General features: G+C 37.2%; 1 protein-coding gene across 16 annotated transcripts in view; it reads right to left on the bottom strand.

Annotated features, from left to right (window-relative positions):
* The window catches only part of MLLT10 (MLLT10 histone lysine methyltransferase DOT1L cofactor), a 230,037-nt gene that overhangs the window by 71,479 nt on the left and 133,237 nt on the right, over nucleotides 1-25,321 (bottom strand). For 13 of the 16 annotated variants that reach the window (XM_084868008.1, XM_084867998.1, XM_084867999.1 and 10 more), the window contains 3 exons: nucleotides 22,406-22,501; nucleotides 6,738-6,990; nucleotides 2,918-3,487 (listed from right to left, as the gene is read on the bottom strand). In XM_084868008.1, the coding sequence (XP_084724134.1) occupies nucleotides 2,918-3,487; nucleotides 6,738-6,990; nucleotides 22,406-22,501 (919 nt within the window). The remainder of the gene's footprint in view (nucleotides 1-2,917; nucleotides 3,488-6,737; nucleotides 6,991-22,405; nucleotides 22,502-25,321) is intronic. The other 3 variants (XM_084868000.1, XM_084868001.1, XM_084868002.1) reach the window with 1 other exon arrangement.

Raw genomic sequence — 25,321 nt, 5'->3', positions numbered from 1 at the left:
AAGAACACACATTTTAGTACTAAGTTTATCAATAAGAGAGTGCTCTAATCTAATCCTAAAACTTTATTAAAATGTATAAAATTAAAGAATATATTATCTTGAATAGCTTTAATGAATCTTATAGCCTTAGCTGCTAATAAGACATATAAGTTTAAGGAACAACTTAGGAACAAGTTTTAAGTTTTTAAGCACAACTTTCAAGAAAAAAATCCTGGGAAGTCTAAATTTAAGTCATTTATTGTCAGAAAGTAATATTTATGGGAATTTCCACCTAAATTTCCATTTACCTGATGGTGAGGTAAAAGAAATACAAATTCATATTTTTCTCCCACAGATGTACCACAAACATTGCCCTCTGAAAGTAATCACTGTGTAAAGAATGCTATTTCCTATGCCTAAAATCTCCCCTAAATATGTAACACGTAGGAAAATATTTTCAGGCATATAAATAAATGATTTTAATTTCATGAAAGATATGTATTTCAAATGGCATTTAAATGCAATTTCTGAATTTTACTAATTATCAGGCATGATTTCTATATATAGAAAATCAGTGAGGTTCTCTTTTCACAAAAGCAAGCTTAGGCTTAATTTTCTCAGTTAAGTTATTCATCTGATTACTATGCCTCTAGCTAAAAATGAATATATGAATTCAACCTTTTTCTGAGTAAATTTATCTAAATTTACTTTTTGTGACAAAAGACTAAAGCTAATTGCTAAGACCCTGGGTTCAAACGTCAAATATGTTTCATATTACATAAATAAATGTATATTCAAGTGTGCAATATCTTTAAATATTTTCATGAACTTATTTCTCAAGCAATTTATATATTCCCACACCCCTATGAAACAGTGATTCTCAGCCAAGGGAGATCTTTGCTCTCTACCTTCAGGAGGGAGGGGGAGAAACAGTTCTTGATTGGGGTTGGGGTTCTTGGGTGCTATTGGTATCTAGAGGGTAAAACCTAGGGATCCTAATAAATATCCTACAATGCACAGGATAATATTGCACCACAAAAATCATCCTGATCAAAATGGCAATAGTGCCAACATTGAGAAATCCTGGTCTAAAACTATCCCTAATGCTACTAATCAAACAATCCTTCCATACTTTACACTCATTTCTAAAAAACAAAACAAAAACCACTTGTCGAACAAGTCTACCACATGCACTGAAGCTAGCTAGATATAAGAAACAACTAGCCTGGTGTGTGACCTTAAGCAACTTATTTTGCCTGTCTAAGCCTCGGTTTTATCAGCTGTAAAACAGAGGCATTAATAGTTTTCATTTCATAAAATTATTGTGAGGATTATACAAGATAATAATTATAAACTACTGAACAGACCCTGGCATAAAACAAAAGTTAGTTATAATTACTCTTTTTCATATTTAACCTTTAAACATGCTCTTTTCTTCCTTAGAATATTTAAGGTTACTTACTGAAATTATCTGCACTACAAAATTCAATGTTCTGTCTTTATAAAATATGCATGAACATTCATTAAATTGTTTTTTCTATACCATTTCCTATCATCCTCTTCGTCAACTAATAGAACTGATAAAAATCCATAATAGTTTATTTTAGCCAAAATTTTATTTCTACAGACATCTAAAACCAAAAGAAGGATGAGCTTTATAAGCAACCATTTAAAATCATTTACCTGAAATTCAAGATACAATTTAAAATATAAATGTGGACATTTAACGAATATCTAAAGTATAAAGTTTGTGTGAAAACATAAATCTTAAAAGGTTTTTTAATTAAAAATAATAGTCATAATATAAATACACTGTTAAAGAAGCATCCCAATGGTGTGAATAACAACATATATAAATGCATTCATACCATAATAAAGATAATGGCAAAAATGTTAAACATACTGGAAAGCAAAAAGAACATAAATCACTCCAAATACTTTGTTAAAATCCATAAGATAAAATCATTTATCACTGATTGAAAAGTATTTCAGATGGAGCAATTCAAGTAGAATTTGTGTGAGAAATTGTTGAGAAAATGAAGACTGAAATTTGGAGAAAGCTCAAAAGCAAATACCAATCAAAAATAGAGTGCAAAAACTGTCACACCTCAAAGGCAAATTCTGAGTTGGCTTTTAAAAATAATTTTTCATTGATTTGAGAAGGGAGAGAGAAACATCGTGAGAGATGTGAGAGAGAAACATCGATCTGCAGCCTTCTGCACCACCACCCCTCCCAAGGATTGAGCCACAGGTGCATTGACCTGGAATTTAACCACGATCTTTGAGTGCATGGAACAATATTCAACCAACTGAGCTGCACCAGCTGAGTTGCTTTTAAAAATACTGTGCAGGCGAAACCAGTTTGGCTCAGTGGATAGAGCATCGGCCTGCGGACTCAAGGGTCCTGGGTTCGATTCCAGTCAACGGCATGTACCTTGGTTGCAAGGACATCCCCAGTGGGGGGTGTGCAGGAGGCAGCTGGCCGATGATTCTCTCTCATCGATGTTTCTAACTCTCTATCCCTCTCTCTTACTCTCTGTAAAAAATCAATGAAATATATATTTTTTAAAAATAAAGAAATACATTTTTTAAAAATACTGTGCAGGTGAAGCAAAAACAAAAATGGAAAATCCTAGGTGTTCCATAAAAAAGATCAATAAACTATTTAGCCTATATTTAATTAAGTAATGTCAAATTAGTGCCAAATGTCTTTTCTTTTTTTTTCTTTTTTCTTCCCCCTCTCCCCCCCCAAAATGTCTTTTCTAAACACCAAATTGTCTTTCTAATATCATAACATATTTTTTCATGGAGATAATCAAATGTCACTTAGCAACTCAAGTATTATCATGACAATAGTTAAAAATAAATTTACTTTTTGGGATAATGGGGAAATGATGATGGTGGAAGTAAGGGAGAAAAACAATGGGCAAATCCCTACCTGAACCAACTGGAGATGAGCCAACACTAAGACTTTGTAAACTTCCATTCCTGAGCAATGTAGGAGATTTCTGAAGACTAGAGCTTGTTATACTTCCTGCAGCTGATGCTACAGATGATGTTGGAGAAGCAGAAGAAACTGAGAGATGAGAAACATTCTCTTGATTTTTGTTTCCTTTGGGTCTACCAGGCCCATGCTTACTTTGTTTATTTCCTTTTCTTTTCTTTTCCTTTACAGTTTCTTCTTCTATGCCAGAAGTTTGAGCCCGCTTATATCCTGATGTAGGAAGGCTGGAATTACCCAAATCTCCAGGTGAATTTTCAAAGTTTTTAGGCTGTGAAATAACAGCTGAGGTCGAAGGGAGACCAATTATGGAACTAAAACTATTTACCCCCCCTTCCTGGCTTCCAGACTCTCCTTTATGTACATCTTTGGTTGATGATGACTGTTGGGAGTGAGTATAACTGTCATTACGTAGATCTGAGTCTGTAAAGCTCAAGAAATCCTGGGGAGACTGTACTGAACTTCCCGAAGATGATTTTACACTGCCTGGAGTTCCTGAAAAACTACCTGTAGTTAAAAAAAAAAAGAAAAAAAAAGGGGGGGGGGATAGGAAAAGAAAAAATTGGATGCAAAAGTTCCCATAAGCAATAGAAATGAAACAATCATCAAAAAGAGAGGGTGGGGGGAAAAAACAAAACAACTTAGGACATCACTTATGTAACAAAGGTAGACCTTTAAAAGGGTTATTATTAAAAACAAGTTTATCTATAAAATTATCTTTAAAAATACTTGTCATTTTGTAAGTCATTAAATTGAATTATAAGCTATTACTTATACAACTACCAAGATATAAGTTGTGCTTTATTTAACCCACCTTTTACCATGGCAGCATTCCTTAATTCTTCCCCAACTATATGTACACTTGAGGAAGAACTGATGAATACCAAAGTCTGAATGAGACTTTGATAAGCCTACAAATGGACTCTGAATAGCTAAAGGGACCTCCTCTTTTTTTTAATTACTAAAGATATGATTATAAATGTTCCCAATATACAAGAACCAAAAAAACATTTGTTAGATTATAAGTCCTAAGTTTTAACTTCTATATAATGTTGGTGAATGTTGTCATTTAAAGCTATGCCACCAAAACACAGATTTAATCAAACAATAATAATCATGTAGAACCTAATCTATATACCTTACATTCTCCCAGTCCACTTCCCATGGAGCTGCATAAAAAAAAGAAACCAGCCACTGACATTCTGCTATTGTTTTTCTGAAAGTAAAGTCATTGGAAAGTTCCTCTCATGAATCTCTTTCACAACTGCTTATTCTTCCCATACTCTTTTAGATAAAGAACATTAGTAATGACACATCATTACGAGCTGTAAGAGCCTCGAGTTCTTATTAACCTGGCAGAAAAATAATATGGTTGGGATGAAACAACAGTTTGATTCATCATCCCATGTCACTGAACATACTTGCCAAATAAAATACGCAGACTTAGTTGTGACCACATATGTCTCATAAAACTAAACTCTATCATGTTTTAACTAATGGATTTAGAAACAAAAGCTCAAAATAAAGTGTTTTATTAGAGTAGAAGGAAATTCCAAGCTAAGTGTTAAATTTTATTGCAGAGCACATTCATAAGTAATCACACATAAATCCACCAAAATATTTACAGATATTTTTTTCTCACACACAAAAGTTTTTAAAGTATCAAGGTTTTGATTTTTAAATTTTAGCTCTTCTGAAATGGCTTATTTTCAAAGAACATTAATAGTTTAAAATTTAACTCTTTCAAGACAGTATCTGTTTTATGCATTTATAAAAGTATTTGCTCCTAAGTTAAGCATTTTCCTATGGTAAGCATGTCCATATAGAAGAGCATACATATTAAGAAGCTATTTACATTACATCAATCATTTAAAGATAACTTCGATTTGCTAATTAATTAGCAACTATAAAGAAGTTTTTATTATCCATTCTGATCTGTCCTAATCTATCTTTTTTTAGCACATATTTTGTTTTTACAGCTGGTGTTAAAAGCTTACTACATGTAGCAAATACTTTAAAATATTTAGTATACCCAATACTTTAAAAGCACGTTTTCTAATATTCACATACTAATTGCAATGAAAAAACTAAAACCAATTATTCTAAATATCCTACCTTTATATTTCAACTCTTAAAACTCTTTTAGCCTATTCCCTCAGATATAAAAACATAAAATATTCACTACCATATCTTAACAGAGGTGGGAAAAGACTCAATGTTGTGAAACTTAAGAAAATGAGATTTCTTTTCTAAATGGATTGTACCTCAAATGCATTAATAACTCAACAATATGATTTTAACAATGGAAAATAAAATCTTAATTGTAGAGAGCAGGTGACTGACTTCTGCTATTATCACATTTAAAATGTGACTGAAGTTACATTAAAATTAAATTATTTTCCACAGTGGCATAAAAATAAAAAATATATAAACTTATTAAATTAAAACAACAAATTTGGCATTTTATTTCTTTTCTATTTGTCTATTTTTTTGTATTGTATGGTAAAAATATACATATGGGACTTGAGGATCTTGAAGCTCAAAATAACTATTAGTTTAAAATATATATAGTTTTTAATAAGGTCCACTGACTACGCAATCTCTCTACATACATAAATTATATTTTGGCACATTTTAGATACAATTTTTATTATTATCAAAACCTTGAATGAAGTAAAGAAAAGGACTATGCCCCACCCTTCCTCACTTACTCCTAGGGGACAACAGAGGCGAGGGGGGCCAATTTATGGTATACTTTACTAATATATTACCTTAAGCAGCCTTAACATTTCTCAAAGAAGTTATGTTCATGCTAAAAATTATACAAAGTTAACACTTAGAACAGAGGGCTAATGTATTTTAAAGTTTAGATGATTTACTCTGTTCTCCATAAGAGGGTTGCCATGTTAAACACAGCATGCCCAGTTAATTTTAAATTTAAGTTAGGCAACAAATTATTTTTCACCTGGGCATGCTGTAAATATAGCAACCTTACCAAATGATATATATAGGCTGAGCAAAATTCTACTTTAAACATCAATCTTTAAAATAAATGCCTTCACAATCAACAACTACCATTTACCAAGAAATATTTAGATCCCTTAAAAAATTACCCAGCAGCTGTTTACTTACTAAAAATATATACCTTAACTATTTTAGCGTATAATTAGGAAAGGTAAATAAAAAACAATTTATAGCCGAAACCAGTTTGGCTCAGTGGATAGAGCGTCGGCCTGTGGACTGAAAGGTCCTGGGTTCAATTCCGGTCAAGGGTATGTACCTTGGTTGCGGGCACATCCCCAGTAGGCAAGAGGCAGCTGTTCGATGATTCTCTCACATCGATGTTTCTAACTCTCTATCCCTCTCTCTTCCTCTCTGTAAAATACCAATAAAATATATATTTAAAAAAAAAAAAAAACAATTTATAAAAAAGAATAACTGGTCTAGAGAGCAGAAAGGAAAACTCCAGCTTTTGTTTTTTTTCTCAGACTTAAAAACATTACTACATATCTATCTAAACATTAAAATTATAGTTCAATGTTGGAAGGACATGTCACAAAAAAAAAAAAAAAAGAAAGCAAAAGTCCCAAAAATATTTAAACAAGGAATACTAGCCTTGGAAGTAATTTTACTACAGCAATTATAAAATAATCTCCAATGATCCATTAATTATAAATAAAAAATAAATTCTTTTTTAAAACTTAATTACTATTGATCATAAGAACAAGTAATTTACTTAAAACATCATAGTTAATACCTTGCTGGAAAGGACTAGCAGATGACACAGCCGTTCCTGGATTTCTTCCACCAGGCTTTCTTCCCCTTTGACCAGAGCTGTGAGTTGAAGATTTCTTCCCTTTTCCCTCTGACACTCTAGCCTCTGAAACATCTTTTCCACTCGTTGTATGCGCAGAAACTTCCTGGAAATTTGCATTTGTAAATCGTGCTGCAGTATCTTCCAAGCGCTTCAATGATCCAGATATAGAGTTGCTGCTAGTGCTTGTATAAGTCTAACATTTACATTGGGAAAGGAAATAAAAGGGGGAAAAAATGATTGTCATAGTATAATATGAGTATAAATTTTAAAAAGGTGGAACATTAACAATAGCAAATAATTAGTGGACTGGTAAGATAAACATAGACAAGTTTCTGTTATAAAAATAAGTCAGTCCACCTAAACAAATTATGTAAAAACAACTACTTTAGTGCCTTTTATAAATTCTTCTTAAAACATAAGTGACTTTATTATGGCTGTTTGAGCATCAAATTGCAGTAATTAGTAAAAGTACAAGTTAGACATATTTATTCAATGACACATAGTAAATAATATTTTTTTTAATATATTTTATTGATTTTGTACAGAGAGGAAGGGAGAGGGATAGAGAGTTAGAAACATCGATGAGAGAGAGTCATTGATCAGCCGCCTCCTGCACACCCCCTACTGGGGATATGCCCGCAACCAAGGTACACATGCCCTTGACCGGAATCGAACCCGGGACCTTTCAGTCCCCAAGCCGACGCTCTATCCATTGAGCCAATAATAGTAAATAATATTGAAGGTATTTGTTTCTCAAGCTACAGCATTCTCAATAAGAACATACTACTTCTTACAAATGAAATTAAAAGCAGCTTTATTGTTTTTCAGCACAGGAAGGCAACAATTAAAACTGAGGTGCTACAAAGTGATTAGAGGAATATACCCATGAGATTATAAGATGACAACTAGCATAGGCTACAACAAGAATTTTAAAATTCAGGTGAAGGCAACTTTCCAAAATGAAAGATTAAAGCCTTTGAAGCAGAAATTGTTTATTCCAAGTACTAAGGTGAGAAAAGTTATATTTTGCAGTTAAGATTTTCAAAGTTTAAAAGTATTTTATTAGCCAAAACCGTTTTGGCTCAGTGGTAGAGCGTCGGCCTACGGACTGAAGGGTCCCAGGTTCGATTCCGGTCAAGGGCATGTACCTGGGTTGCGGGCACATCCCCAGTAGGGGGTGTGCAGGAGGCAGCTGGTCGATGTTTCTCTCTCATCGACGTTTCTAGCTCTCTATCTCTCTCCCTTCCTCTCTGTAAAAAATCAATAAAATATATTTTAATAAATAAATAAATAAATAAATAAATAAAATAAAAGTATTTTATTATATCCAAAAATTGATACCCAATCATCCCCTTTATCTAGATATGTTAGAGTAAAATAAACATTTGCTTAAACGATTAGTTTCTACTTTTTAATAATCATTTTAATACAAGGCATGTGGAAATAATAGCAAGTGAATAACTATGAAAATGGGAAAACGTATTATATATGATGTACATTTTGGGAGATAATGGGGAAATCTATTAAACCAAATATAACATGTTTCAAAATGAAAGGTGTGTAAGGTCCATAGGATCATTAATTTTGGCTGCTTTGGTAGAAACCAAAATGGCAGCATAAGTAAACACCTAAACCGCTGCCTCACACAACAATTTCAAAACTACAACTAAAAGACAAAACGGACATCATCCAGAACCACAGAAAGGCTGGCTGACTGGAAATTCCACAACTAGAAGGAAAAAGAAAAGCACACTGAGACAAGAGCTACGGAAGGCAGAGGTGTGAAAAGGGCAGGCAACTGAGTACACGGCTGGCTTTTTCAATCGGGAGGGAGACAAAAGCTCCTGACTGCTATGAACTCCAGTTCCAGGCGAGACTCTGGAGACCCAGACTCATTTGGGGAGAAACTGGACTGTCTATCAGCAGGTGAAACTTGAGGGCAGCTTTCTCTCAGAGGTGCTAGTAATGATTATCACAGGACACTGAGACCAAGGGTCCAATTAGGGCAGGGCTTAGGGGAAGCCAATGCTGTTTGCTCTGCCCTGAGACTCCACCCCATCCAAGCTGAGCATAGAGGCTTTTGCAAGTCTTGTTTCATAAGGGTGTCTACAGCACAGAAGTTCTCCCAGTATAGACACAGCAGAACCTCACAGCCAATTGGCCTGGAGGTGAAATCCTCCCAGTGACACCAACAATAATCAAGGCTTACCTACAACAAGACTGTGCACACAGCCCACAAAGAGGTGCACCAAGAGTGTCCACCTCAGTTAACTGGGGAGGCAGAGCCACTGGGACCTATATCAACTCAGGGAAGAAGCCAAAATGTGGAGACAAAGAAGGAGATCATAAATGAAAGAAATGGATGATAGCAAACTTCTGGATATAGAGTTCAAAACCACTGATATAAGGTTTTTCAAGAATTTCCTCGAAAAGGCTGATAAATTTAACGAAACCCTTGAGGATATAAAAAAGGACCAACTTGGGGGGTGGGGGGCGATGGTAAAACATGTACACAGATAATAATTTAATAAAAAATATATAATATACAATGCAAAAAAAAAGGACCAACTACATATTAAGCATACAATAACTGAAATAAAAAATATTATACAGAAACCCAAGAGCAGACTAGAGAATCACAAGAATCAAGTCAAAGATTTGAAATACAAAGAAGCACAAAAAAACACCCAACTGGAAAAGCTAAAAGAAAAGAATAAAGAATCCAAAAATATGAAAATAGTGTAAAGAGCCTCTGGGACAACTTCAAGCGTACCAACATCAGAATTATAGGGGTGCCAGAAGAAGAGAGAGAGCAAGATACTAAAAACCTATTTGAAGAAATAATGACTGAAAACTTCTCCCACCTGGTGAAAGAAATAGACTTACAAGTCCAGAAAGCACACAAAATCCCAAACAAAAGGAATCCAAAGAGGACCACACGAAGACACATCATAATTAAAATGCCAAGAGCAAAAGACAAAGAGAGAATATTAAAAGCAGACAGAGAAAAACAGTTAGTTACTTACAAGAGAGCGCCCATAAAATCGTCAGCTGATTTCTCAACAGAAACTGTGCAGGCCAGACAAGAGTGGCAAGAAATATTCAAAGTGCTGAATAGCAAGAACCTAGAACCAAGATTACTCTACCCAGCAAAGCTATCATTCCAAGTTGAAGGGCAGATAAAGAGCTTCACAGATAAGAAAAAGCTAAAGGAGTTCATCACCACCAAACCAGTATTATATGAAATGCTGAAAGGTATTCTTTAAGAAAAAGAAGAAGAAAAAGGTCAAGATAAAAATTATGAACAACATATACATATCTATCAACAAGTGAATCTAAAAATCAAGTGAATTAAAAATCTGAACAGAATAAACTGGCGAATATAATAGAATCAGGGGCAAAGAAAGGGAGTGAACTGACAATTCTCGGGGGGGGGGGGGGGGGAAGGGTGTGCGGGTGCAGGAAGAGACTGGACAAAAATCGTACACCTATGAATGAGGACAGTGGGTGGAGGTGTAAGGGGAGAGAGTGGAGTGGGAACTGGGTGGAGGGGAGCTATGGGGGGGAAAAAAGAGAGACAATTGTAATAATCTGAACAATGAAGATTTTTTTTAAAAAAAGGAAATTTTGCTGCTGTTAAATTCACTAAGTTCCTAGACTATAACCAGCCCTAAATTTCTGTTGAATAAATAATTAAATATTTTTCATATACACACACACACATATATATATATACATATATATATATGAAATCTCTAATGCAATACAAATGAAAATCTAAAAACACACAAAACTGAAATTCCCCACATATAACCACCTCAATACACATTGTCACATAAATTTGAAAAATGAGAAAGTGACAATAAAATCAAGTTTCAAAATAATTGGCTTTTTTAATAAAATCAATGTTCAAAAAAAAAAAAAGAATACTTCAAATGTTTGAAAAACTAAATATTCCCCATTACTACTTTCTGTTTCCCCAGACCACATCTTTTCACTGCTGTAACGGATTTTCATCATCAAATACGAGACATTACCTCACAAAAACAAACTATAATCAGTATTTTAGCAAACTATAATCCTATATAATAGAGGTAATATGCAAATTGAACATCACTCCAACATACAAGATGGCCAGCAGGGGAGGACAGTTGGGGGAACCAGGCCTGCAGGGGAGGGCAGTTTGGGGGGAACCAGGCCTGCAGGGGAGGACAGTTAGGGGCAATCAAGCTGGCAGGGGAGCAGTTAGGCACTGATCAGTCTGGCCAGGAGTGGTTAGGAGGTGATCAGGCTGACAGGCAGAAGCAGTTAGGGGTAATCAGGCAGGTAGACAGGCGAGCAGTTGGGAGCCAACAGTCCTGGATTGTGAGAGGGATCCCAGATTGGAGAGAGTGCAGGTGAGGCTGTAGGACACCCCACACACACATCCATGCATGAATTTCATGCACCGGGCCTCTACTCCATAAATAAGAACAAAGAGTTCAATGTAAATTTCAGGAAAAAACATACTCTCATTTAACAATGGTTAAACTTAACAGATTATTTCAGAAACGTGAATGCATGCTGGACAGATCACTTAGGAAATCTTTTTTTTTTTTTTTTTAAATATATTTTATTGATTTTGTACAGAGAGGAAGGGAGAGAGATAGAGTTAGAAACATCGATGAGAGAGTCATCGATCAGCCGCCTCTTGCACACCCCCTACTGGGGATATGCCCGCAACCAAGGTACATGCCCTTGACCGGAATCGAACCCGGGTCCTTTCAGTCCCCAAGCTGATGCTCTATCCATTGAGCCAAACAGGTTTCGGCAACTTAGGAAATCTTTGATAGCCCTCGCCAGGTGGGTCAGTTGGTTGGAGCATCGCCCATTCACCAAAAGGTTGTGGGTTCCATTCTTGGTCAGGGCACATGCACAGGTTGCAAGTTCCATCCTTAATTGGGCAAATACGGGAGGAACCTATCAGTGTTAATCTCTCATATTTCTTTCTCTGTCTGTCTGTCTCTCCTTCCCTTCCTCCCTTCTTCTCTCTAAAAAGGCATTAAAAAAAAATCCTTGGATAAAAATTAAAAAGAAAATTTTGGTTTCCTAAGTAGTCTGCTGTGGCTTAAAGGCCTACCACCTTCAGAAGTCAACCTGAGGCAAGTGTGGCTACCCGCCAAGTGCAAGAGGAAGTATAATTGGCCCAGCACGAGCAAAATAAATACACATTCTTTTGAAAAGAACACAGGATACTAAACCATATAATCAATTTGTATAGGTTTTTTTAATCTCAGGAAATTTAAGAGAAATTATATAATACAAAGATATGAAATTAGAAACTACAAGAAAAAATGTGAAAAACGACCAAATGTTTGAAAAGTAAATAACACATTTCTAAGTAAACTATGAGTCAAAGAAGAAATGAAAAGAAATAATGGGAATTGCTCAATGAAATACAAATACAAAATATCAAAATTCGTAAGTGATCCTTGGAACAAAATGTATAGCATTTAATGCATATATTAGCACTTCTGGATTCTGATTCAGCATATAAGAAACTTAGAATTCTTCATTCAATCTTAACAGTAAAAAGCTGAACAAACTCAAATCAATAGCTCTTTCATTTATGGAAGCAGTGAGATCAGAGGGCAAACCACTGCCTAAAGATTGGAAAGAAAGGCAGATAGATACAGAAAATCCCAATATACACCAGGAGAAATCTCCATGAAACCAGTATCAGAGTAGAAAAATCTCAAGTATAATCAACAAATTGCTGAAGGTTCAGTGTGGGCATGTCTGAGAGATAAAAATTCCAGGACTGATTCATAGGGGAGTCCTCAAACTTTTTAAAAATTTTATCTCCAGGAGCTCTACCAAGTCTTCACAGTAAATATCAGAGCATAACCTGATGGGTTTTTATAAGAGCTAAAGTCCCTAGGTAAAGGATATACCCAACTCCCTACCCCTCCACCTCCCAACAGCAGCATATGGTCCGACCTAAGTAGAGGATGTGAAAATCACTTGTGAAGTTCATAATCCAAGAGCACAGGCTAATCAAAAGACTACAGAATGCCCCCTCCAACTCCCCATGCCTCATCATCACATTACTAAAGTTCTATTTACCATAGTTCCTTTTATGTAGGAAATCTTATCATCCTTTCTACAAAAATTTAAGAGGCATACTAAAAGGATCAGAACCAGAGACAGGTTCTCTGGCAGGACTGTTGGGGTTAGAACAGGAACTTTTAAAACTGTCATTTAACAGGCTAAGGATTTTGAGGTAAAAAGCAGGCAGCATACAAGACCAGATGGGTAAGCTCTATCCCATTTGGCTCAATGGGTAGAGCATCAACCTGTGGATTGAAAGGTCACTGGTTTGATTGTGGTCAAGGGCACAAGGCCAAATTAAGAGCCTGATCCCCAGTAGGGGGCGTACAAGAGGCAGCCAACTAGTGATTCTCTCTCATCACTGATGTTTTAATCTCTCTCCCTCCTCTCTCTGAAATCAATCCCATTTAATAAAAGAGTAATATGCAAATTGACCATACCTCCACTATACCCACAGGCCACGTACACAAGCCAATCAGGAGTGAATACGCAAATAAAACCAACAAAGATGTCTACAGGCACAGAGAGAGCAGGAGGGAGGCTTGGGTTTCCCCGGCAATGGAGGAAGCCAAGCTTTTCTCCTGCCCTTGTTGGCTTAGGCCTCCACTCACTGCTACAGAGTTTCAATGATAGAAGACAAATCCCAACAAAAATGGCAGCAGCCATGGAGTTGGAGAGAGCAGAAGGCTAGGGTTTCCCCCGGGCAATGGAGGAAGCCAAGCTTCTGCAGCCCTGGCTGGACTAGGCCTCTACTCCAGGTTACAAAGGTTCAATTATAGAAGATAAATAAATCCCAACAGAAATGGCTGTCACCATGGAGTGAACAGAAGGCATGGCTCCGAACCAGGCTACATTGATGTGAGAGACACACTTCCACTAGTTGCCTCTGCTCTCCCCCTGACGTGGGGCTGGGGATGGGGGAAAGAGGAAGGGCGGTGGGAGACAGAGAGTAAACCTGAAACTCAGGGGCATGCCCTGACTGGGAATCGAACCTGAGACCCTTCAGTACGCTGGCTGATACTCCAACCACTGAGCAACACTGGACAGATCACATCCCACAAAATTTTATGTCAGTTTAATTGCCGTTAGTTTTTAAAGTTTTTCTTGAACTTTTTTCTTTGACCCATACATAATGTAAAGAATGTTCCTTAATCTCCATGTAAGCCTGAGAACAGTGTATATTCTGCTGTTATTGGATAAATTAGTTTGCAGATATCAGTTATATCCAGTTGATTTGTGGTGCTATTCAGTTCAAATATATCCTTACTGACTTCTTTTCTCATGCTCTCCCTCCTTTTTTTTTGTCCTTACTTATTTTTCTACCTGTAGGATCTGTACATTTGATAGAGGTGTATTAAAACATTGCAGACGAGTAGTTCTATTGCTAGCTTTACCCAGTGGCCAGATAAGTTTCTATTAAATGAATACAAAAAAAGTTTTATATAAATGTTAAAGGCACACCTTAAAATTAAATACCCATTGCACTTTGAAGTTATTTATTACATGTTCTTACAAGCTAATTATCTTTTTAAAGTGTGATATTTTGTAAAACACTGTATAATATGAAAACACAAGAATTCTTATGATCCGTCCGCAATGTGTTAATATCTCCAACTATAAGATTGGATTTATTTTTCTATATATAGGTACTTCTGTTAGTTTTTGTCTGATGCATTTTGATGCTCTGTTACTAGGCACATGCACATTAAGAATTGTTTTATCTTCTAACTCTATTGACAACCTTTATAATTATACTAGAGGCCTGGAACACAAATTCATACATACAGAGTCCCTCGGCCTAGCCAACAATTGAAGCCTATTGGGGGGGGGGGGGGGGCAGGAGAGAGCTGGCAGCGGGATGGGCCCCAGGGGTTGGCTGGCTGGACCCCAGATCAGGGCCTATTGGGAGGGCCAACTGGCTGGGAAGAGGGACTGCGGGAGGTTGGCCAGCCAAGGTGGAAGGAGGCCGCAGGAGGTTGGCCAGAAGGGGAATGGCTATGGGAGCACACTGACAACCAGGGGGAGGGGATGGGGGACCACTCCTGCATTGAGTGTCTGCCCCTGGTGGTCAGTGCACATCATAGCAACTGGCCAACCAGTCATTTGGTCGTATCGCACTTTTAAAAATATAGATAATGCTACTCTTTATTGCTGATAAACGTTCCTTGCTCTGAAATCTGCTGTGCCCAAAATTAATGTAACTGCTTTAATTTTGTCCTGATTAGTGCTAGCATGGTATATTTTTCTCCATACACTGATTATTAATTAACTAGAGGCCTGTAACACAAATTCATGCACCAGAGGGGTCTCTCGGCCTGGACTGCAGGATTGGGCTGAAACCAGCTCTCCGACATTCCCCTAGGAGTCCTGGATTGTGAAAGGGCACAGGCCAGGCTGAGGTACTCCATCAGTGCACGATGGGGCTGGAGAGGGTTGGCTGAATGCCCTGCCCCTGATTGGAGTGGAGGGGGTGGGGCAGGTGATCAGGGGTGGGGCCTGCTGAGGAGGGGCCCTGGATGGTTGGCCGGCCAGTCCCACCCCCCATTGGGGGGCGATCAGGCATGCAATCAACGAGCCCCACCCCCTGATTGAACTCCTGATAGAACTCCAGGTCAAGGGGACAATTTGCATATTAGCCTTTTATTATATAGGATTACACTTTGATTGGTTGAATGGACTATTGAATACTTAGCATATTGGGCTTTTATTACATAGGATATGTGTTTTTATATTTAAAGTGGGTTTCTTGAGATAAGTAACAAGCTATAGAATTTTTTTTTTTGATCCTCTCTTTCTTTCAGTTGGTATATTTAGACAACTCATGTGTAAGATGATTGTTGTTATATTTAGGTTAATATCTTCTAGTTTAAATTTAGTAAACTGATATACCTAGGTATTGTTGTTGTTGTTTGGCATTTATCTTTATTGATATTCTCAGAGCTTCCTTGATCTGTGTGGTTTGGTTTCTGACATTAATTTGAGGAAAATTCCTAGTCATATTGCTCCAAATATTGCTTGTCTGCCTTCCTACCTTCCTTCTTCGTTTCCTTTTGATATTCCTATTATAACTTTGTTACACCTTCCTCTCTCTGAAATCAATAAAACATATTTAAACAAAAACACAACAGTAAATCATTAGAGAAAAATCAACACAACCGAAAGTTGAATATTTGAAAGATAAGTAAGATTAATAAACCTCTAGCCAGGACAACTAAGAATAAAAAAGAGGGCAAAAATTACTGATATCAGAAATGAAAGAGGGGTGGGGGGAATTCCACAATGGCAACAAAGTGGAAGCTACACTGACTGCGCCGAGGACCCAACTAGAGATATAATTAAAATACAGAAAAACCAATCTGAAAAATCAACTGAAGGCTAGCTGGAGAGAACCCTGATACCCAAGAAAGAAAAGTGGAGACCTCATAAACTGGTAAGAAGTGTGAAGGTGCGGCCCAGAGCAGCAGCAGCCAGGCCAGGAGTGGCCAGGCCCGGATCAGCCGGGTCCAGAGCAGCCGGGTCGGAAGCAGCCAGGCCTGGAGCAACAGCAGCTAGGCCCAGAGCAGCCAGGCTGGGAGCTGCCAGGCCCGGAGTAGCTGGGCCTAGAGCAGCCGGGTCGGGAGCAGCCAGGCCTGGAGCAGCAGCTGGGCCCGGAGCAGCCATGCAGGGAGCGGCCAGGCCCGGAGAAGCAGCATCCAGGCCCGTAGCGGCAGCAATCGGGCCCCAAGCAGCTGCGGCCAGACCCGGAGCAGCTGGTTGTGGAGTGGACCAGAGCAACAGAGTCCAGGCCCGGAGAAGCCAGGCCCGGAACAGCTCGCTCCTCGCCAGCCCTTGTCCCAGGGCGGCCTCTCAGACATGGCTCGAAACTTTTGGGGGAACTTGAGGGTCTGCTGAATCAAGTGATGAAGGCTTAGATCTGGATGTGATGAGTTATTGTAGCGCTGGGGTGTTGATCTGTGAGTGCCTTGTGTGGGGTCTGGATGAGGTTGGTTGATCTATTTGGAAGTGTCTTTTGTGTGAAGTGTATCCTTGGGAATGTGGAGATATTATTGATTTTAGAAAATGCTAAGTAATTGATTTACTACCTGAAAAATTTTAAGTTCTGAAAGTTTAAGGTCTCTTGCCAAAAAGAGGTTTTAAAGCTAACACCTTAATTTTAATGGAGAAAGGGGAGGACATGCCCTTCCCATCCAGAACAGGTAATCCAATTCCAGCCAGCAGCTATCTTTAAACAATGTGTCCATTTATATTTGAATGGCTACGCCTTTTGATAGCCTAAGGGCAAGTTTACATGTAAAGAAGTTTGCTTCTCAGTTCCCAGGGCAGAAAAAACAAGGTTTAAAATTATTAGATTTTAAAATTTAGTCTTAAAAATATAAAAGTTTATTTATTAAAAAAAAAACACACAAGGAAATTTAAAAACCTGATGAACAAAATTAACTGTTGATTATAATAGAATCAGAGATATGGGAGGGCAGTGGACTGACAATTCTCGGGGGAAAGGGGAGTGGTGGATGCAGGAAGAGACTGAACATAAACTGTGCACCTATGGATGAGGACAATGGGGGGTGGGGAAAGGACAGAGGGTGGGGTGGGAACCTGGTGGAGGGGGTAAGAAATGAAGAACCTTTGTAATAATATGAACAATAAAGATTGATTAAAAAATAAATAAAAAATAAAATAAAATAAAAAGAAGTATGAAGGTGCAAAATGGCTGGCAGGGCTTCCACCCACCAGCTGAAGTTCCAGAGGAATATTTTAGCTGTGGGAGGTTCCCACTGAGAACTCAGGGGTCTAAACGCTAAGATGAGCTCCCCAGCTCCCAAAGCACCAGACCTGAGAAAGGTGACCACACAACATGAGGCTGTGAAAAGCAGCAGGGGTGCTGTCTGCCAAGGGGACACAGATGGAAATGGAGGCACTCTTGCAAAGGGTCAATGCACAAAAGGGTCAATGTAGTCACTCAACTTGGGATACAGCAGAGGCCAGAGAGGAATGGACCTGTGTGAAAAGAAGCCAGGATTGGACGCTCTGGGATTAGAGCTCAGAGAGCAGCCACCCTGATTTTCTGTGCTAAATTATATTTTCAAACTGTGGAGGAAATATTTCTATTACAAAATTTTGTTATCCAGGCAGTTTTTACCTGGAGAGAAGGCAGTTGCCCCATCCTGTTGGAAAACCTTAGACCCCACCTTGAGATCGATAGCCCTCTGAGGCTAATCAAGACTGAGTGTGAATGGGACTGCAGTTTCAAGAGGATTTAAGTCTTTGCCTGATCTAATTCCAGGCCTGGGCCTAGGAAAAGCAGATCTTCCTGCACATCTTGGTCCTTTCTAAAGGCACACAGCCCCAGGAGAGGAAGCCACAAGCTGTGGATTGGTGATAGCTCCAATCAGGGAACTCAGGGTGAGTCACAAACAACATCTGACACTGTCCTGAACTAGGTATTGGGAGGCATAGCAGATCTACCTAATACACAGACACAAACCCAAAAGAGCAAGCCAAAAAAAAGTCCCAAATGAAAGAACAAGAGAATTCTACAGAAGTGCTAAGTAACACAGAGATAAGAAATTGGTCAGATACAGAATTCAGAATGATGGCAAAGATGTTCAACAGAATGAGAAAAGGTATAGTAACTATGATGAATGATGTGGCATTAATAAAGAACACAGTGGAAGGAACATGCAGCAGATTAATCACTCAATCAGAGAACCAAAAAGAAAAAGATAATTAAAAAACAGGAGGACAGCCGAAACCGGTTTGGCTCAATGGATAGAACGTCGGCTTAGGGACTGAAAGGTCCCGGGTTCGATTCCAGTCAAGGGCATGTACCTTGGTTGCAGGCATAGCCCCAGTAGGGGGTGTGCAAGAGGCAGCTGATCGATGACTCTCTCTCGTCGATGATTCTAACTCTCTATCTCTCTCCCTTCCTCTCTGTACAAAATCAATAAAATGTATTTAAAAAAATAATAATAAAATAAAATAAAATAAAAAACAGGAGGACAGCCCTAACCAATTGGGCTCAGTGGATGGAGCATCAGCCTTCGGACTAAAGGGTCCCAGGTTCAGTTCCGGTCAAGGGCACATGCCTGAATTGTAGGCTTGATCCCGAGGAGGGGACGTGCAAGAGGCAGCCAGTCAATGATTCTCTCTCATCAATGATGGTTCTATCTCTCTCTCACTCTCCCTTTATAAAATAAAATAAATAAATAAATTATATATATATATATATATATATATATATATATATATATATATATATATATATATATATAAAGACAGGACAGCTTTAAGGGAGCTGTGGGACAACATGAAACATAAGAATATTCACATCATTAGAATGTCAAAAGGAGAAGAAAATGAGCAAGGGATAGGTAATGTATTTGAAGAAATAAGGACACAACACTCTCCTAAACTGGTAAAGGAAAAAGTAACACAAGTTCAGGAGGTATAGAGAGTCCCAAACAAGCACCCAAACAGGCCCATGCCCAGACACATCATAGTTAAAATGCCAAAAATTAATGACCAAAAAAAAAAAAAAAAAAAGAATCTTAAAAATAGCAAGAGAAAAGCAATTTGTTACTTATAAAACAGTTCCTATAAGGCTGTCAACTGATTTCTCATCATAAATTCTACAGGCCAGAAGCAAATCATATGAAGTATTCCAGGTAAAGAAAAGCAAGTATCTGAAATCAAGATTACTATTATATCCACAAGGCTATCATTCAAAATAGATGGTGAAATAAAGAACTTCCCAGACAACAACAACAATAAAGACTGAATAAGTTTCGCCACTAAAACAGCACCCTAAGAAATGCTAAAGGGAATGTGAAATGAAAAGAATAAAGAGAGTAGGAATATAGAATTAAAGTGGCAATAAGTAAGTTCCTATCAATAATAAAAAATTTAAATGGATTAAAGTCCCAATCAAAAGACATAGAGGGTAGCTGAATGGATACAAAAACATGATCCAAATATATGCTATCTATAAGAAACCCACCTCAGAACAAAAGACTCACACAGGATGAAAAATATTTTTCCATGCAAATGGAAACAAACAAAAAAAGCTGAGGTGACTTCAAAATGAAGACCCTAGCAAGAGACAACCAAGATCACTACATAATACTAAAGGGATCAAGCCAACAAGACGATATAACTCAGGTAAACAAATATGCACCCAAAATAGGAGCACCTAAATATATATATTTTTTTGTACTTCTGGAGGACTTTAAGGGAGAGATCTACAGCAATACAGTCATAGCAAGGGACTTTTACACCCCACTGACTTCACTGTATATACCTTCCAGACAAAAATTTAACAAAGAAACAGATATTCTATATAATACACTGGAACTGATAGATTTAATTGACATTTATAGAACATTTCACCCCGAAGCTGCAGAATAGTGTACATGGGGCATTCTCACAGATAGAACCCACGTTATAACACAAAACAAGTCTCTAAAAGTTAAAGATTGAAATCATATCAAGCACCTTCTCAGATCACAATGGAATGAAATTAGAAATCAACTACAGTAAAAAAAAACACTCAAAAATATTCAAATACATGGAGGCTAATTTGCATGTTATTGAATAAAAAACAGGTTGTCAGTAAGATCAAGAAAATAAAAAACTTGTTGGAAATAAATGAAAATGAATAAAACACAAAATCCATGGGACACAGGGAAAGCAATCCTAAAAGGGAATTTCATACCACTATAGGCCAAACTAAAAAAAACAATAAAAATTCATAATAAATTATTTAACCCAACAACTTAAACAATTAGAAAGAGGCCTAGCCCCATGGCTCGGTGGTGGGAACATTGACCTAATGAACCAGGAGGCCACAGTTCTATTACTGATAGGGGCATATGTCTGGGTTTCAGGCTTCATCCCTGGTTGGGGGTGTGCAGGAGGCAGCTAATCAATGATTCTCTCTCATCATTGATGTTTCTGTCTCTCTCCTTCTCCCTTCCTCTCTGAAAACAGTAAAAAAAAAAAATTCTTTTTAAGAACTAGAGAGCTATAATAAAAACTCAGGGTAAGTAGAAGGAAGGAAAGAATAAAAATTAGAGCAGAAATAAATTACATAGAGGCTAAAAACACAAAACAAAACAAAATCAATTAAAGCAAGAGCTTGTTTCTTGAAAAGATAAAAGAAATTGATGAACCATTAGCCAAGCTAATCAAGAAACAAAGATAGAGGACCCAATGAAATAATATCAGAAAAGAAAGCAGTGAAGTAACAATTGACACCACAGAAATACAAAGGTTTGTAAGAAAATACTATGAACAACTATATACCAACAAGCTGAACAATATGGACAAATTTCTAAAACACACACACACACACACACACACACACACACTTCGAAAACTGAATCAGAAGAATCAGAAAATCTAATTAGGCCACTAACAACTGATATAAAATAATAAGTAATAAAAAAAAAAAAAAAAAAAAACTACCAGCAAACAGAAGCCCTGGTCCTGATAGCTTCCCAAGAACCTTCAAGGAACACTTATCCTCCTGAAACTATTCCAAAATATACAAAAGGAATAGTTGCAATCTCTTTTTATGAGGACAGCATAATCCTAATTCCAAAATCAGATAAAGACATTACAAAGAAAGTGAATTACAGGTCAATATCCCTGATGAAGATAGATGCTAAAATCTCAACAAAAATATTAGCAAATCAGATCCACCAATATATTAAAAAGATCATACACCATTATCAGGTGGGATTCACTCCAGGGATGTAAGACTTGTACAATATTTGAAAATCAATAAACAAAATACATCATATAAAAATTTTAAATACAAAAATAATCACATCAGAGAGAGAAACCAAGATAGCGGCATAGGTAAACGCCTAACTGCAACCTCACACAACAATTTCAAAAAAATACAAAATACAAAATGGACATTATCCAGAACTACAGGAAAGTTGACTGAAAATTCTACAACTAGAAGGAAAGAGAAAACAGAAGCAAAATCAGAGGAGCTGTAAAAGCCTAAGCTCCGTGCAGGGAGATGATGGGAGGCTGAGTGCCTGGCTGGGCTGGCGTTCCCTAGTGGGAAGGAGATAAAAGCTCTGGACTGTGCTGAACCCCAGTTCCGATAGCACTGAACCCTAGTTCTGGGCGAGACCCTGGGGACCCAGGCACATACGGGGGAAGTCTGTAGGCTCCACCCTGAAACTCCGCCTCAGCTTTGAAACTCAGGGGAGTGGCGAAAGGCAGTCCCAGAGGCACGCACATTGCGCTGAGGACGGACTGTTGACTCTGCTGCTAAATTTTCCAAGCAGGAAGAAGACAGAAGGTCTGGACTGTGCTGAGCCTCAGCTCCGAAAGCACTGAACCCCAGTTCTAGGCCAGACCATGGGGACCCAGGCTCATACGGAAAGAGTCTGGGCTATAAAGCAGAAACTCAGGGGATCGGCGAAAGGCAGTCCCAGAGGCGCTCACATAAATAAAAAAATAAAAAATAAAATAAAATAAAAAAATATTTTTAAAAAACTTACTTTTTCTGTAGTAACAGTCAAAGAAGGAACCAATGCAGGTGATGGTTCTGGTTGTTTCTTATGTTTTTGTTTGTGTTTGTCCTTTTCCTTATATTTCTAAAAAAAAGAATAGAAGTAAAATCCAATTTAAATAACATACACAAGATGAGATTCTTAAAAATAATTGTTTAGTAATGTTAATAATTGTCAAAAACTATAAAATAACTTCCAATGATATTATTTCATATATTAACAAGATCCTAGTATATTTACATAATAGCATTACTATATATAAAGATCCTATATTATAAAAGGCTAATATGCAAATCGACCGAACGGCAGAACAACTTGTCACTATGACATGCACTGACCACCAGGGAGCAGATGCTCAATGCAGGAGCTGCCCCCTCAACGCCAGAAGCTGGGCTCAGGGCTGGTGAGTGCAGCAGCAGGAGCTTCTCCCAACTCCATGGCAGTGCTAAGGATGTTTGATTGCCGATTTAGGCCCACTCCCCCTGGGGAAAGGTCCTAAGCCAGCAGTTGGACATCCCCCGAGGTCTCCCAGACTGTGAGAAGGTGCAGGCTGGGCTGAGGGGGGATCCCCTCCCCTCCAGTGCATAAATTTTATGCACCGGACCTTTAGTATAATAATAGTAGTATAAGTTATTTAAAGTGACTTCAGCTTCCTTTTCCTTGAACAAGATAAAATATAAGCAACTGAAGTCTACAATTATTTGCTATGTTTATATCTGGCAAACTATTTCATTTTTTTCCTAATTAAAAACAAAATACTTTTATGTATCACCTATAAATAGAACTTTAAAATTTACATAGCACTTTGACATGCATTTTTGCATTAGAATAGTTTCAGGTTCTCCATCCACATGTGTTAAATTCTATGGCCCACAAACTAGAATGAGGACAAGAAATCTTTCTAGGCTTATTCAGAAAAAGGATGATTTAATTATCGCTAACAAAAATAATTTAAAGTTATGGTTTGCTGCTTTCCCTTTAAGTCTTAACATACTCTCCTGATAGACAAAGTGGAGAATGAGGCCTACATTCTGAGGTATCCCAGCCTACAGCCAGCACTATCTAGGCCCAGACATGTGTAAAAGATTATCTTGAACCACCTAACGAGCTGAATATAGTCTCATGAATAAATCTAGCTGTTACCACATGGGGAAAACATTAATTGTTCCTGCTAAGCAACTAAAAATTGTTGGGTGTTTTATCAACCAACGTTATATAAGCAAAACAAGACTAGAATTCACAAATGTGTCATGGGATTTAAAGAAAGTACTAATTAAAAGTAACACACATTAGGTTTTATTGGGCTATTTTTGTATTCATCAAATAGTAAATAAATTATACAATATAATTTATAAATATGAATTCAAATGTTCCTAGTCTATTAAGTTCTATATCAATCTTTTTCTCCCATAAAGATAATAAAGGAACCTTTTCTACCTTTATTCATGTTCTACTTCCCATATTGGTTTTATTCTGAAAGGATACAAGAGCTGGGATAATTTAATAATGAATCACCCTAAATAACAAGGTAAACAAACTCTAAATACTTGAAAAGCACATGAGAATAAAAGGCAAAGAAAGCACGCACATATAAATGTGTGAGAATGTAATTACATGTAAGTCATCATGGAATACTTCAAAACTCTGTTCTGTATGATACATCAAGAAATGTACTCTGAGCCCAGCCAGTGTGGCTCAATAGTTGAACCAGGAGGTCATGGTTCAATTCCTAGTCAGGGCATATGCCCACGTTGTGGGCTTGATTCCCAGTGTGGTGCGTGCAGGAGACAGCCAGTCAATGATTCTCTCTCATCAATGATGTTTCTATCTATCTCTCCCTCTCCCTTCCTCTCTGAAATCAATAAAAAATATTTTTTTTAAAACAAAAGGAAATTTCAGGAAAAGACTCAATTAAATATAAATATATATTTACTATACAACATGAAAGGATTCCAGGGAAAGACTGAATCAGCAGGGAAAGACAGAAATTATTTAATAAAAGTACTAGAAAAACTGGTTAGTAATTTGGGGAAAATTAACTTATACAAAATAAAATCCAGAATGATTATTTTAAAGAGTCAAATAAAATTTAAAATAATCTAAAAGTTAGAAAATATCTTAATAGTCTAACTTTTTAAAAAGAAAGACTTTTCTATGTTTTCTAGAGTAAAAAATCAGAAAAAGAAAAGGAGGGTGTGGGGATTGAGAATAAGTCACGCCAAGATGTGCCTCTGGTATGTGGACTATATTGAGCTAAAGGCAACTTTAACATCTGGCTCAAGAGAAACTTCTGCCCCTCCCTTAACTACCTAGAAGAACTTTAATTAAAAGTCTTGTCCCTAACAGAAGATTATTAGAGATAAACTCTTTTGACCTATCTAAAGGGCAAGGTAAACTTCTATTTCTTAACATCTATTCTTCTTATCCTGCAATGATCCTTTGGAAGACTCCAAAGCACCTTACCTATCTCTGGTTCAAAATGTCTTATATACTCATTCCCTTTTCTATTCATATGGGATGTATATTCTCACATGTATAAGTGGTTCCCATACATACCTATGTATTAAACTTGATTATTTTCTCTTGCTAATGTCTCATACCTTTTTAATTCTTAGACTAGCTGAAAGAATCCTGTGGGCAAAATGTAAGTTTCTTCCTTTCCCACATAGGTTTATTCAAGAAATTAATTAAATTACAGTAAATGTCTACAGAGCCTCCCAAGCATGAACAAAATGACAAAAAGTTGCATGGCAAAGAAACTACACACCCAAAATAAACAATATAAAAAGCATAGCATGAATAAGATAAACATCTCAACCTAGGAGTAAATATAACTCAGCATAAAGTTATTTCTCAAAACTGGCCAGGTGAAATGAAACTTAATTATTCAAACTTAAGTTCAAA

Source organism: Pipistrellus hanaki (assembly GCF_964339955.1).
Source record: "Pipistrellus hanaki genome assembly, chromosome: 1".
In the NCBI taxonomy this organism is placed as follows: Eukaryota; Metazoa; Chordata; class Mammalia; order Chiroptera; family Vespertilionidae; genus Pipistrellus; species Pipistrellus hanaki.
The sequence above is the reverse complement of the archived record's forward strand: the minus strand, read 5'-3'. Positions and strand labels throughout refer to the sequence as shown.